Here is a 14,745-nt window from a genome sequence, read left to right on the forward strand (position 1 = left end):
AGTATAACTATTCCTCCGTCCCGACTCCTACTTTCCAAATTTTAACGCAGATAAATGCGGTTCGATCGAACGAACATGAAATACCGTAACAACAGATTCCGCACTTATCGAGCAAAAGAGAAATAGGGATCGCTTTGAACAACACGAAGTATATTAAGATCGGCTCGTGAGATTATTTTACAAACGAGTATGCAAATGACAGAGTTAAAATAACTTTACTAAACCATAACAAAAAAATCAGATATTAGTGGGGGATTCAGTTCACAATCAAACAGGTTCAAAAGCGCGTTGATCCTCTGTTTTCAACGTATTCATTCCTTCAAAGCTAAGCATATGCTCATTTCATTATCGACACAGCGACCGGCCGCCGAAGCTCACTTTTTTCACCATCCACAGAGCTGCACCAAGAAGACGGAATTGGTCGATTGGAAGATCTCGAGCAGGTGAGGCAGTCTTCCTCTTCCTTCAGCTCTAGGGTTTTCGATTCCCCGGTCGGTTCCGTTCCTACCCATCTCTTCAGAACGGCACACCCGGCGGATCCGGATCTCCGGTGATCTGGGATCTGGGAAAGAGCGCGACCCAGATCGTGAATCGCCCGCTAAGGTGGGATCTCGGTGACCCTTTTGAGTCCAGAAGTTCGCCCAGCAACCATGTGGAGGTTCAAGCCGTTCGCGCAGAAAGAACAGACTGGACTCGAAGGCCGCACGATCGACATTGGGAACGTCAAAGTACATGTCCGGAACATCATCGCCGAGGGTGGGTTCTCTTGCGTTTACTTGGCCCGGGATGCGCTGCATATGTCCAGACAGTTTGCTCTGAAGCACATGATTTGCAATGACGAGGAGTCGCTGGGAGTCGCGATGAATGAGATCTCAGTCATGAAATCGCTGGCGGGGCATCCGAACGTTGTCGCGCTTCATGCCCACACTGTCCTGGACATGGGACGGACCAAAGAAGTTCTGCTTTTGATGGATTTCTGCGAGAAGTCCCTGGTTAGTGTGTTGGAGAGCAGAGGAGCTGCGCATTTTGAGGAGAAACAGATATTGGTGATGTTCAGGGATGTTTGTAATGCCGTTTTCGCAATGCACTGCCAGTCGCCTCCCGTTGCTCATAGGTAATAATCACATTTATCCCAGCATGTGCTTCGTTTTGTTGCATTTGACATGTCTGCCATTGTAAGCTAGTCCCTGCTCATCTGGAGAAACATATGAGCTTTTGGTGATCCATAAAAAGAAATAAAGAAACTTGTAATTTTTCCTCTCTCATGCCACCCCACTCCTCTAATCTGTTCGCCACCGATCTTTGCTATGTTAGTGATTAAATGAGTTGACCCACCTGACAGCAGACTCCCTCTCATTGTATTTATTTGGCACCTTTAAAGATGTGATTTTTTTTTTTTTTTTGCAATCCTGTTAGCTTTCCGTGCATCCTTCCCACCCAGGGTAGACCCGACAGTTGCGATTTGACAATCCTGCTCTTCCTTGGTTGCTTATAGATTTATGAGCTCTTGAGGATTTATTCGGACTTTGCCGTTACGTGCTTAAATTAATGGCTGAAGTTTAGAAATCCTACAGCACATTCCTTGGTATTTAATACTCTTGCTGTTGTATTTATAGTTGCTGAACATTACTCCTACTCATTGTATACGTGAGCTGTGTTTCATCAAGGAGTATTGGCCTCTGGCAAAAGGTCTTAAAATGCCTCTTTTCTGCTCTAACCTACTAGGAAGAAAGTTGCTTCAGAAAGATTAATTGGAGTGGATACATGAGTTTGCACTTATATGATCTTTGTACTGGTTATGCTCTCTCTGTTGGATCAGGCATATTGATACTCCGAATATGTAATGTTATATAACTTGTCCCCTCTATTAGTGACTGAGACTCTGGGTTGTGTTATCGGTTGAAAGTGAGGAACCTGGTGAGTGAGTTCAGTCTGGCCACTTTTGGGTCGCATGCATTTTGATCATGAAAATGACTAATGAAAAGAACATGCAAAGATCAAATCTAAAGATTAGTGGATATCATCTATTTTTTAGTGAATGTTCTGGCTGGGAGGATTGAGAGGGTAGTTTTCAGACTCGGAAAAAAAAAACAATGGGAAGGAGCAAAGAGAGCATCCTTGATGTGCTTTTTCAATCTACAGTTTATCTTGTTTTTCCCTTTCCAATTATTGGAGGCAATCTTTCATCTTGCATTCTATGGATTCCTTGTTTAATTGCATAGGGACTTGAAGGCCGAGAATCTTTTGTTGGGGACTGATGGACTGTGGAAGCTGTGTGATTTCGGAAGCACCTCTACCAATCACAAACGGTTTGAGAAGCCTGAAGAAATGGGTATTGAAGAAGACAATATCAGGAAGCACACAACACCTGCATACAGGGCTCCCGAGGTTGAATAAAAAGATTCGTGCATTTACATATATGTTGTTGACCCTGGTCGAAAAAATGTCTGATCCCGTTTGCTCCCTTTCTGATTTAGATGTGGGATTTATTCCGGAAGGAGGTCCTGAATGAAAAAGTAGATATATGGGTATGTGAAGTTGGCATTCGTATTCTGTTTGAAGTGAAGAGGATTATAGTCAATTGGAACTTATTTACTTTTTCATCCTAGGCTCTTGGATGCCTCCTCTTTCGAATTTGCTACTTGAAATCTGCATTTGATGGAGAGTCCAAGTTACAAATTCTGAACGGGAATTATCGTATTCCGGAGTTACCAAAATACAGCTCTTTCATCACGGATCTAATTAATGACATGCTTCAAGCTTCTCCAGATGACAGACCAGACATCACGCAGGCAAGGGCTTTGCTTGATCGGCCACTGATCTCGATGAAATTAAACTAGTCGTAGATCATAGTATGAATACACTCTTTGGAATTTAAACAATCGGCTTCACTGACTTTGGCAATTTCTTCCCCTGGTGGCAGGTATGGTTCCGTGTTAATGAGCAGTTACCTGTTGGACAGCAAAAGTCTTTGCCTGATCGGCCCCCAGAAATGCAACCAGCAGAGATTCATGAAGGTAGTCCTGTTAGTTGACATTTGTTCTACTCAAACATGGAATTGATACCATGCACTGAGTGACTTGAATCGTATTTATGATACCCTTTTGAGATGCGGGTAGTTTGATTCACAGTATTACCTGTTAATAGCTTTTCCTAATTTCACAACTCAGTCACTCTAGTATATAAGTGACAGATCTTCGTTTGGCAATGTCTACTTCTCTGCTTATCTCCTCCAGGCATTCCAAAGTCCACAAATCGGGTGTCACCAGTGCCTCGTAGAAGTCCACCACCCCCACCTTCATATAGTGACTCAGTCAAATCGTCACCTCATATTAAAGCAGGTGGAAGTGGGGGGCAGCTTGGTGCTTTCTGGTCAAGTCTGCATGCGAAGGATTCAGTTGTTGGTGAGGATAATACTGGCCCACATTTCGATGAAGAACCAACAAGTCATAGAACGTCAAAACTTGATAGAGAGCATGCAGAGAATCATACCTTCCCCAAGAACGCTCATCCGAAGAAAGAGGTAAATGTACAACCACAACCTACTCGGAGGAGTGCGCATGGACAAAACTACCTTAGGCCCGAGGGCAATCAACATAAAGACTTTGAGATAAACTTCTTCCAAAAAGATTCAGACCATGGTAACGAGAGACCCGGAGCGTCAAAGCCTGAAAATGCGGCCATTTTCCAAGATAATAGTTTCAATACCTTCGTTGCTGAATTTGATACCAAAAAATTTGGCTCTGGCATCGGTAATCACGGTATGCAGAAGGAAGAAGATTTGGAGGTAGAATTAGAGAGGCTAAAAGAGCATCTGAAGCAGGCAAACTTAGAGAAAACTGAGATAACTTCTAAATATGAAAAGCTATCTGCCATCTGCCGATCTCAGAGGCAGGAAATACAAGAACTCAAACAAGCTCTTGCTGCTAGAGCTGCATCACCAAGCAGGGACGATATGAGAAATCAAACCCCTACTAGAACCGAGTCGTCTGCCGCTGCTACGGTAATTTTGTCGTCTTTTTGTCTAATTTTATGCATCATATGCAATTATTAGGTTGTGTTACATTCGATATTGACAGCCATTTTGGTTAATACAGCCATTAGAGGAAGCTAGAAAAACCAACTGGGACATCCGTCAGGAAAAAGTTGAGAAGCATCTTCGAAGCTCAGAACCAACATCATGGCAGGCTTTCGCTGATGATCCTAAGCCAAGGCAGCCTCTTACAAGGGATACCACCGCCAAATCTGTTAGGATGAGAAATGGTCAACAAAGTAAGCAGGGCACTCAAGCAGCATCTAATTATGAGACATGGGGCTTTGGGTCGGAGAGTTTTACTGCTATGCCCAATGCCAGCTCTCAGATGTCAAAACCCATTCGAGAAGGAAGCACTTCCCAGCGGTTTGGCGATTCAAAGTTCATGGAGAACAAATCATCTTCTCAACCTGCAGGATGGGCTGGTTTCTAAATCATTCTTGGAACCTTTGACATCTTTCATGAAAGACAGTTGCACAACCTGATGTACACAAAGTCCGGAGGTAAAAAAGCTTGTGGGCTGGAGCCGCGCTCAGGAGAGCTTAGCTCCTTGTAGATACTGTTACTAAACAAAGCGCTCATATGCTTCTATTTCAAATTGTCTGAGCAGCCAAGTGCATGCTATGCATTTTGTATGCCAATTGTGACCTACTGAAATTTAATGGCATGGCTGTTGGAAGTACTGCCTTTGAGGCAAGTGTGTTAGTCATGAACTGCATTTCCGCTCTATTAAGTGCAGATTGCAGAGCAATAACTAGAAGTTAAAAAAAGGGGAAAATGTTTTGGGTCGACCTGCTGAAGGATAAACTTGGATTTGATGAAGCTTTTGTCTATGAAGAGAGCCAGACCTGGATGTTTGAGAAGGTCAGTGCTATTACTATTGCCCTTTGGACTTTTGAGGTTGTACTCGGATTATTTTCCCTTGAAGGGCTAGTCATTGGTACCACAGTATGACAAAGTTCCCTGTGAATGCTTTCGAATTAGAAGTTCTAATGAGTGAGGATGATTGTCGATAAGGTAATCTGTTATTGCCTTGCTTTGTTGATTCTTGACAGGTGGAACAATGGTTAGACTATCTTGATCATCTTTCTGGTTTACATTCTGCGAAAGATCATGCTTATATATATGTGTGCTCATCTTGCTCTCTTGAGTGGTGCAAGTCTATGGTACCCCATCTTTCTGTCTTTTGCCACGCTTGATTGTGCACGGGGATTTTGGGATGAGAAAAATGCGGTCCAAAAGAATGTTGTTCCCAGTAATGCTCTTCTTTCAAGTGTTACGTACATACGTGACCGAGGAAATCGAGCTGGATCGATAAATTTGCAGAGTTGCCTTTTCTGATGTACTGTTCAGGAGAAGATTATACATATTTACCTTGCTTCATCCACATATTGTACCACACTTGAGGTTGTGCAGTGTCTTAAAAATGAGCAGAAAAGGGTTCAAATTCTTGGACGTAGATTGATTCCTATGTGAGTGCCATATGACATAAATCAAGGCAATCAAGGTAAGGAGGGAAGGACTACACAGGGGCTGGTTAGGATCGTTGCTATGCATGATTACTTGCTTGATTTACTTTTAATCAAATTTGTCCTAACACTTTTTTTGTAATCGATTGATACCCCCGGTAGCAATTTCCAAAAGACTGAATTATATCCTCATCCCCTCTAATTTCTAGCCCGACATAAACTTTACTGATATTGGAGGGGTCCGAGGTTTAGAAGACAGCATAAAATGCAACAAAGAAAATGCTCGCCATCTCAAAACTCTTCCTCAGGGTGCAGGGCATGTTTGAGGATAGATGTTCATCACGCAAAATTATTCAAAAAATCCTAAACGTATTACATGTTTGCCAATTTAGACATAAAACCTTTTAATTTAGGGTTAACACCATGAAAAACCCTAAACTGGTACAATTGTGACAAATTTACCCCAAACTATTTTTTTGACCACGAAAAACCCCAAACCGGTACATATGTGACAAATTTACCCCAAACTATTTTTTTTACCACCAAAAATCCTAAACTGGTATATTTGTGACAAATTTACCCTAAACTAATTATTTTGACCACGAAATACCTTAAACTAGTACACATGTGACAAATTCACCCCCCGTTAAATCGTCACTTTGTTTTGGCTTTTGGTCCGCTACGGTATGGGAGGACACAACCCTTGGTGCTCCACCCATTCGTGCGCTATGGATGGTGTCATCGTACAAGAAGAGACTACTGAAGGAAGGAGGTTCACGATTTGACATAAATAGGTAAGCCTTAGGGGCAGCCGGTGGCGAAGATCCCGACCATGGACATCATGGGGATAACTTGGTAACAATGATACGGAAAGCAAGTCTTCGATCTTACAAAGAAAGGCGATGGCTCGAAGACCTCATCTCTAATGCTTTTGCCTTCCACGAGACCGCACCTGTCAAATCTGAAGATCGCCTATCTCAAATTGATAAACCTGTAACAAATAGAGGGTTAAAACCCCATATTGGTATACCCGTCAACTATCACATGTCACTAAATCAACAATTTGATAGTTAAATTTAATGAAAATTAACGGAGGGTAAATTTGTCACATGTGTACCAGTTTAGGGTAAATTTGTCACGGGTGTACCGGTTTGGGGTTTTTTGTGGTCAAAAAAATAATTTGGGGTAAATTTGTCACAAGTGTACCGGTTTGGGGTTTTCCATGGTATTAACCCTTAATTTTATCAATTAAGTCCTATATATTTTCACATTTTGCCAATTGATAGGATATGGGCGATATAGATGTCGGCCGTCCTACTTAACACGGCCAATGCTGACGTAAATAATTTTTTTTTTAAAAAATTTATATTCTTTCGAATTTTTTCTTTTCTTTTTCTTTCTTTTCTTTTCTTCTCTCTTTTCTACTGCAGCCAATGAGGATAGCGAAGGTCGCCGGCCATCACCGGGCCGTGTCGATAGTCGATGGAAGGGAAAAAAGGAAAGACGAAAAATTTTAAAAAGGAAAGAAAAGAAGAGAAAAGGGAACAAAATTAAGAAGGAAAAAGAAGAAAATTAAAAAAAAAATCATACACATATCAAAAAGTAATATCAAAAATTGTTCACGTCAATGCTGACAAGCCACGTAAGGTATTCGGTGTCCACGTCGGCGGATTCTAGCCAAAAATAAAATTCAATTGGAATAATTAAAAAATGTAGGGCTAAATTAGTAAAAATGCAATTGATTCAACACTTTTGAAACATTTTTCCAGCGTCTGACCTTCTATTTCCTGAGACCAGACCCGCACAATCTCCGAACAAAACATAAATAAGAATATTGACTTTTGGATCAACATGATTGCAGAAACAAAATGCACTACATGGGACTCAACACCTACATACATCTCAGATTTCCTGGCAAACACTAAGCATTTTCGGCTTAACTTCCTCTAGAAAAAACTAAATTGCTTGAAACTTCATGCATTTGAAGCTAAATAACTAGGGCTTTCCAACCGGATATTAATGAGCCTAGATTAGAGCATGAAATCCTCGTCAAAATTTAGAACAAAAAAAAATAGCTAGGCTTACGATTTTGCTAGCGTAGTTTGCAGTTGATCTTCAAGCAATTTGCATAATATTGTTGGGATGATCCTTCATCCCTTGCATTTTGGTGTCCAACACACCACTTGATCGGGGGCTTTGGATTGTACATCGACCACTATTAATCATGTCATTTCCTTGGTCGGCTTCTTGTGATAAGACTAGATTCTCTTCGTCTTAAATTGAATCTTTCAATATTTTAACGACTATGGAAGTAAGTCATGGCAAGAATCAATCGGCATACAACGAGTCTTAATAGCTTTTTGGGGTATCAATTCGCTTCTAAAGAGTCCAAACCACTGTGGAATTATCGCCACCATAGGAGCATAGTCTAAGGCCAATTCTGTGGGTGGTCTCACTTTATAAAAATTTCTATCGCGAACGAAGCTTGATTGGCGCAAGTAGAGTCGGAGTAACCTTCGGTGGTTTCAGTTCACTCACCCAACACAGTCAAACTACAAGCGTTCAAACAAAGCTGTTGTAATATTTGTTCTAGAGTTAGATCCATTATTAGTGAGCTAGTTAATGGGATTTCATATTTTAAGGGATTTATTTGTCATATTATTAGGGATCTTATTGTGCGTGATTGATTCCTCTATTAATATAAATACGGGATGATGCTCTAAGAAAAATATCATCAATCCATTCCAAAAACTTCTTTCTTTTTTAATGAAAATCTTCATGGTATCGGAGCTAGTTTTCCGGTTCCCACCTTAAACCACCTTCTCCGTTGTTGTACCATTAACATCACCATCACCATATCTTTCATCACATCTCGAAGCCTGCAACTCTTTTAGTTAATGTCACTCTCTTTTATTTTTTGGCCTAAACTCGGCCTAAATAGAGGTCACTTTTTATGATCTAATCAGATCATAATCTTTTTTATTATTATTATTTCTCTTCCATCTTGAGTTATTGTCATTCAGCAGTGATGTCGGAAAATTCTGGTAATAAGGTTAATTCTCTTACTTCTGAAAACGGGCAGAAATATGAAAAAATTCTCTTCCCCGCTTGTTCAGTTCAATTTGATTGTCTTAATCACCTACTTTGGTCACAATCTATGATGATTAGTATTGCATCTCACGGGGGAGAAACCAAGACCCACTACTCCTCCGATGGCCCTCTCGAGATGGTTAGCTGAAGATGCCTTTGTAAAGGCATTTCTTTTGAATCATATGACTAATGGTATTCATAAACAATATGTTTTTATGCTGACAGCACAGGATATTTGGGTATTGGTTAAGGATACCTATTCTGAGATAGGAAATGATGTTCAGATTTATGAATTGATGAAGAAGATCCGGGAACTTCAACAGAGAGGTATGTCCGTTAGTGTTTATTTTTCAAAGCTATGTACTTTGTGTCGGGAGCTCGAGATTTATTATGACACTTATAAGGGACTTGCTACAGATGTTGTTGGTCGACTTCAATAGAAAGGTGATAAGAAACGTGTATATCAATTTCTTACGGGTTTGAATCCAGAATTCGATATCGTGCGTCAAAACATTTCGCAAAAAAATCCTCTTCCTACCCTTCAGCAAGCCTATACCTTTGTCCATAAGGAAGATAACCGGCAGCGCTTAATTCTATGACTCCTACTCATGCTCTTGACCGTTCAACTCTTATCATGTCTTTTACATTGAGATCCTCTCAAGTTCATATCCCACAATCAACGGATAAGTCATATATTCACTGTGATTATTGTGGTAAACCTTATCATATTAGAGAGCAATGCTGGAAACTTCATGGAAAGCCACCAGGAATTGGTAAGGGCAAAGGTGTGAATAAGGGTCATTCACAAGCTCATGAAGCCGAGGTGGTTAGGCCAGCTGGTTCCGAGTCCGAAGTCCTAGTGATATTGGGAATTTTTTCACTAAAGATGAGATGCAACAAATTATCGGGGATATGATTAATTTGAAGAGTCCTAATTCCTTTCATGTGGCATCTAGTGCATCGACCTTATCTTCTTCCTCTCATATGGCATCTAGTGCATCTGCTATTTCTTCTACCACTCATGCTTTTTCGGGTATATCTTCCCATTCATCTCCTTGGATCATAGATTCAAGAGCTTCTGATCTCATGACAAGATGTTCAAGTTAGTTTGAATCATATAAATTATGTTTCAGACAAGACAAAATTAGGATAGCCGATGGATCTTTTTCTCCTATATTAGAAAAGGGATCAATTTCTTGCACTCCATCCTTGACATTATCTTGAGTTCTTCATGTTCCCAATTTTCTGAATCAATTACTTTCAATTAGTGATCTTACTTGAGATCTCAATTGCAAAGTAATCTTTTATCCTACATATTGTGTCTTTCGGGACTTGGTGATGGGGTGAAGATTGGCAGTGGTAGTGTACGTTATAGACTTTATTGGCTAGATGGATCACCGGCAGCACCTATCCAGGCTAACACTACATATTCCAATTCGGCTGCTATTTCTTCTCTGCGACAATGACATCGACGTTTGGGGCATCCACCACTTCATACTCTCTATTTATGTTTTCCTAGTTTAAAGAATCAAGATAAAGATCATCAGTTTTTTTGTGATACTTGTGCTTATTCTAAGCGGACTAAAACTATTGATCCAGAGTCGAATAATAGAAGTATTGTTTCATTTGATTTGGTTCATTCTAATATTTAGTGTCCTTCCCCTGTTAAATGCATTCTTGGGTATGATTGGTTTGTGACCTTTATTGATAATTATAGTAGAGCAACTTGAATCTTTTTACTTAGACATAAAAATGATGTTTTGGAGACCTTCAAAACCTTTTTCAAAATAATTCGGACTCGGTTTACTGCTATCATTAAGGCTCCTCGAACGGATAATGGTAGAGAATATTGTGCCTCTTCCTTTCAAACTTTTTTACGAGAGCATGGTATTCTCCACCAACCTAGTTGTGTGGATATCCCCTGCACAAAATGGTATAGCGGAGCGAAAGAATAAACATCTTCTTAAAGTTGCGCGTTCTCTTTTGTTTCAAATGCATGTCCCACCATATTCTTGGAGTGAGGTTGTTCTTACAGTTGCCTATTTAATTAATTGTATGCCATCTAGGGTTCCGCAAAATAAAAGCCCAATTTACGTGTTAACTGGGAAACATGCATTTATTCTCCCACCAAAAATTTGTAGGTTTGTTTGTTTAGTTAGAGATCATCGGGAACGGAGTAAATTATCTCCCATAAGTCTTAAGTGCATTTTCTTATATTACTCCTCTTCCTAAAAAGGTTATAGGTGCTATCATCCACTCACAAGTTTTATGTCTCCAAAGATGTTATCTTTAATGAGTCCGAAGCCTTTTTGATAATCCACTCTCCAAGATATCTAGTTCGACGTTTATCGAACCATTCCCTAAGCTCTCCGTGTCATTATCAACATAGCAGACAAAGGAGCCTATTGTGAATCAAAGTGTACCCATGAAGAGGTCTCCCCTATTCAAAGAGATTATTCACATATTTATTCTCATAAACGGGCTGCTACGCCCGGTAATCCTCCCGGTGAGTCTTCACAAGCAATACCAAAATCCAATACAACACCGCCAGAGCCTAATCCTATCGATGATAACAATATTGAGAATGAAACAACCCCAATTGCTCTCCATAAAGGTAAACAGTCTTGTATTGGTAAGCCTCGGTATCTTATCAATGAATATACTTCCTATTCTATTCTTTCTCCAACATATTGGTGGTTCATTTCTTCTTTAGACTCCGTGTCTATTTCTAAAACTTCACCGATTGCCATTCAACAACAAAAATGGAAACATGCTATGTTAGAGGAAATGAAGGCTTTGAAGAAAAATCATATTTGGAATTTGGTGCCCTTCCCTCCCGGGAAGAAAAGGTGAGGTGCAAATGGGTCTATACAGTTAAGCAAAAAGTTGATGGAACCGTGAATAGGTACAAGGCTCAACTAGTGCCCGAGAATTCACTCAAAATGTAGGTGTTGATTATCAAAAGACGTTTGCCCCTGTAGCAAAGACGAATACGGTGAGGATTCTTATATCATGTGCAACAAGTTATGGATGGGATCTTCACCAATTGGACGTGAAGAATGCATTTCTTCATGGCGAACTTGATGAGGAGGCTTACATGGACATTCCACCAGGTTTTACAGATAACACTATTGTTGGAAAGGTATGTCACCTCAAACATTCTCTATATGGGCTTAAACAATCACATCGAGCTTGGTTTGGCGGGTTTACCAAAGCTATGCGGGCTCAAGGATACACCTAGAGTAATGTCGATCACACCTTGTTCATTCCCCGTAGTGGTTCTCTCTCAACTTTCTTAATTGTGTATTTGGATGATATTGTGGTGATTGGAAATAATACTAGTGAAATCGTTAGATTGAAGGATGCATTGGAAAAGGAATTTGAGATTAAAGATCTTGAAAAACTGCGATATTTTCTTGAAATTAAAGTAGCTCACTCCTCACGGGGAATCTTCCTATGTCGGCGTAAGTACATATATAATCTTCTATCTCATATAGGAATGCTTGGATGTAAACATATTGATACTCCACTCGATTCAAACTCAAAGATTCGGGCCAAGACAGGAGAGCCGGTAGATCACGAAAGATATCAAAAGCTTGTTAGAAAGCTCATCTATCTTTCTCATACGTGTCCCGATATTGCCTATGCAATCGGTCTTGTAAATCAATTTGTACATAATATGTATACTACTCATATGTATGTTGTGACTCTAATTCTTGTTACTTCAAAGGCACATCGGGTAAAGGTATATTGTTTCGGAACTATGGTCATTTGAAGGTTGAGGCATTTACTAATGCAGACTAGGCCGGCAGCGTGGATGACGAGCGATCTACTTCATGTTATTGCTCTTATGTTGGAGGTAGCCTAGTTACTTGGTGAAGGAAAAAGCAAGAAGTTGTTGCTAGATCGAGCACGGAGGCTGAATTCTGTTCTATGGCTCGGGGCATGTGTGAATTATTATAGGTTCGAAACTTTTGGATGATCCCGGGATTCCGAGTTCATAAGCCATTGATGATTTACTCCAATAGTAAATGCGCTATCGGTATTTCATATAATCTTGTCCAGCATGATAGGACTAAACATGTGGAAATTAACCGACACTTCATCAAGTAAAAGCTTGTTACAAGGAAATTTTGTACTCCATTTGTTCAATCCTCATAACGGATCTCGGATATATTCACAAAGGCAAACGGGTATGTGATTATCATGTATCCAAGTTGGGCAAGTGCGACATCCATGCGCCTACTTGAGGAGGGGTATTGTAATTCGTTCTAGAGTTAGATCCATAATTAGTGGGCTAATTGATGGGATATCATAAATTTATTATTAGTGGGCTAGTTAATGGGATTTCACATTTTGAGGGATTTAATTGTCATATTGTTAGGAATCTAATTGCACGTAATTGATTCCTCTATTAATATAAATACGGGATGATGCTCTAAGAAAAAGATCATCAATCCATTCCAAAAACTTCTTTCTTTTTTACATAAAAATATTCAAAAGCAGTACTAGAATCAGCATGCCTAAATCGAACATGTGCCGCAAGAGCATGCAAAGAGATCTAGTGATTAGGAAAGTAGAAAGTATACAAAAAAAAAAATCCCTAAACTTACTGTAATTTTGTCAATCCAATCCTAAACCTTTTTAATTTTTTCAATTGAGTCATAACTATAAACCTTTTAATATTGCCCAAGGTCATTGAGGGCGACCCTCACTCGAGACTAGCAACCTCCGACGGCCATCTATGAGGGTTGGAATTGGATGGCAGAGGGAATAAGGGAAAAATAAAAGAGCAAAAAAAAGTAAAGAAGGACAATATAAGAAAAGAAAATCAAAGAAAAAAATTCCAGTAGATATCATTCAAAAAAAATTAAAATATTATTAAAAATTATCCATATCAATGTCGCCCATGCAACATCAGCGATTTTAGGTCAAATTTGACCTAATGGACTCAATTAGCAAATCATGAAAAGGTTTAGGATTTAGTTGACAAATTAAAAGGTTTAAAACTGAATTAGAAAACATGCAATACGTTTTGGACATTTTGAACAATTTTCCCAATTAGGAAAGCTATCATGATAGTTTCTCTTTAATAACCTGAGGTGTAATTGCACGTAATCAGCTAACCGAAGGTTCATCGAACACCCCGCATACCCCATGAACCTGTTAAGTTCAAACATTTTGTATGTGCATGTAGCTCTGACTAGAAAATTATGAAAAAATTCCTAAACCTATTGCAATTATGTTGATTCAGTCCTAAACCTAATTTTTTTTTTTTCCAATTCAATCTTAAACATTTTGCAATTGTGTCAATTCTGTCATTCTAGCCACCTTTGGCTGGGTGATGCTAACGTTCCCGACAATACCGTTAGGAAAACACTTTCCTTCTATGATAATCTAAAATTAAAATCTTTCAATATTTTACCCAAGTATTAGTAGCTTTTGTGGTATCAATTCGCTTCCATAGAGTCTCCACAAACCAACTTTGTGGGTGGCAACACATTACAAGAATCCAATCTAGACCGAAGCTTGATTCGCTTCCAAAGAGTCGACTTTTGGATGCTTTACTACAATTAAACACGCAAGGACATTAAGGGTCTGTTTGGCGGTGATTTTGATCCTCTATTTCTGTTCCCGGAAACAAAAAAGGATCAGAAACATGTTTGGTAATGAAAAAAAAAATAATTTTGATTCTGGTCCCGAGAACACTTTTAGACCACTTTTCAGAAGCAAAAAAAAGATGATTCTAGTGTTTTGGAACACTTTTAAGAATCACTTTTTTGCACTTCATTTTGTCTCCACTTGAGTTCTCCACTTCAGTTCTTCACTTCACTTCAGTTCTCTCACTTGTGCCCTCCACCTAAAAACGAAAGAACTCCTTCGGCCGCTTGCCATGATTCACGAGCTCCGCTCTTGCCGCCGTCGTTGCACTACCCCGGTGAGTTCCATTTCGTCATTCACACCTTGCTCGAGTCTCGTCTCCCTTTCCATCTCACTCTAGGCTGCCGATCCGGGTGAAGACCCCTCATCGGCCTCGAGCGAGGGTTGACCTCAAGGGTCGCTCGTGGATCTTGGATTTGTCTCGAAAAAGAAGGGGAAAGACATGGGGTGTTGGATCTAGCGATTCTTAAGTCGAAAGGGTGCCTCCTCTTT

At 39.8% G+C, this 14,745-nt stretch overlaps 1 protein-coding gene across 2 annotated transcripts; it reads left to right on the forward strand.

The window, feature by feature from the left end:
* Positions 1 to 285: 285 nt before the first annotated feature.
* Positions 286 to 4,790, forward strand: LOC115744057 (AP2-associated protein kinase 1). Of its 2 annotated transcripts, XM_048272311.1 has the most exons (8): positions 286 to 443; positions 521 to 1,114; positions 2,223 to 2,388; positions 2,478 to 2,528; positions 2,610 to 2,792; positions 2,924 to 3,017; positions 3,237 to 4,003; positions 4,098 to 4,790. In XM_048272311.1, exons 2-8 carry the CDS (start codon positions 651 to 653, stop codon positions 4,464 to 4,466), a joined length of 2,094 nt encoding a protein of 697 aa, XP_048128268.1. In that variant the 5' UTR covers positions 286 to 443; positions 521 to 650; the 3' UTR covers positions 4,467 to 4,790. The 2 variants fall into 2 exon arrangements, with proteins under 2 accessions (XP_048128268.1, XP_030535009.1); XM_030679149.2 differs by having other exon boundaries at positions 286 to 1,114.
* Positions 4,791 to 14,745: the final 9,955 nt, after the last annotated feature.

The sequence above is a fragment of the Rhodamnia argentea genome, chromosome 11, assembly GCF_020921035.1.
Source record: "Rhodamnia argentea isolate NSW1041297 chromosome 11, ASM2092103v1, whole genome shotgun sequence".
NCBI lineage: Eukaryota > Viridiplantae > Streptophyta > Magnoliopsida > Myrtales > Myrtaceae > Rhodamnia > Rhodamnia argentea.

Bases quoted from the DNA above. Each gene is read 5' to 3' on its own strand.
- LOC115744057 (XM_030679149.2), top strand. From the start codon at position 651: ATGTGGAGGTTCAAGCCGTTCGCGCAGAAAGAACAGACTGGACTCGAA. The intron at 1,115-2,222 runs GTAATAATCACA...TTAATTGCATAG, and splicing joins TCGCCTCCCGTTGCTCATAG to GGACTTGAAGGCCGAGAATC. The intron at 2,529-2,609 runs GTATGTGAAGTT...TTTTCATCCTAG, and splicing joins ATGAAAAAGTAGATATATGG to GCTCTTGGATGCCTCCTCTT.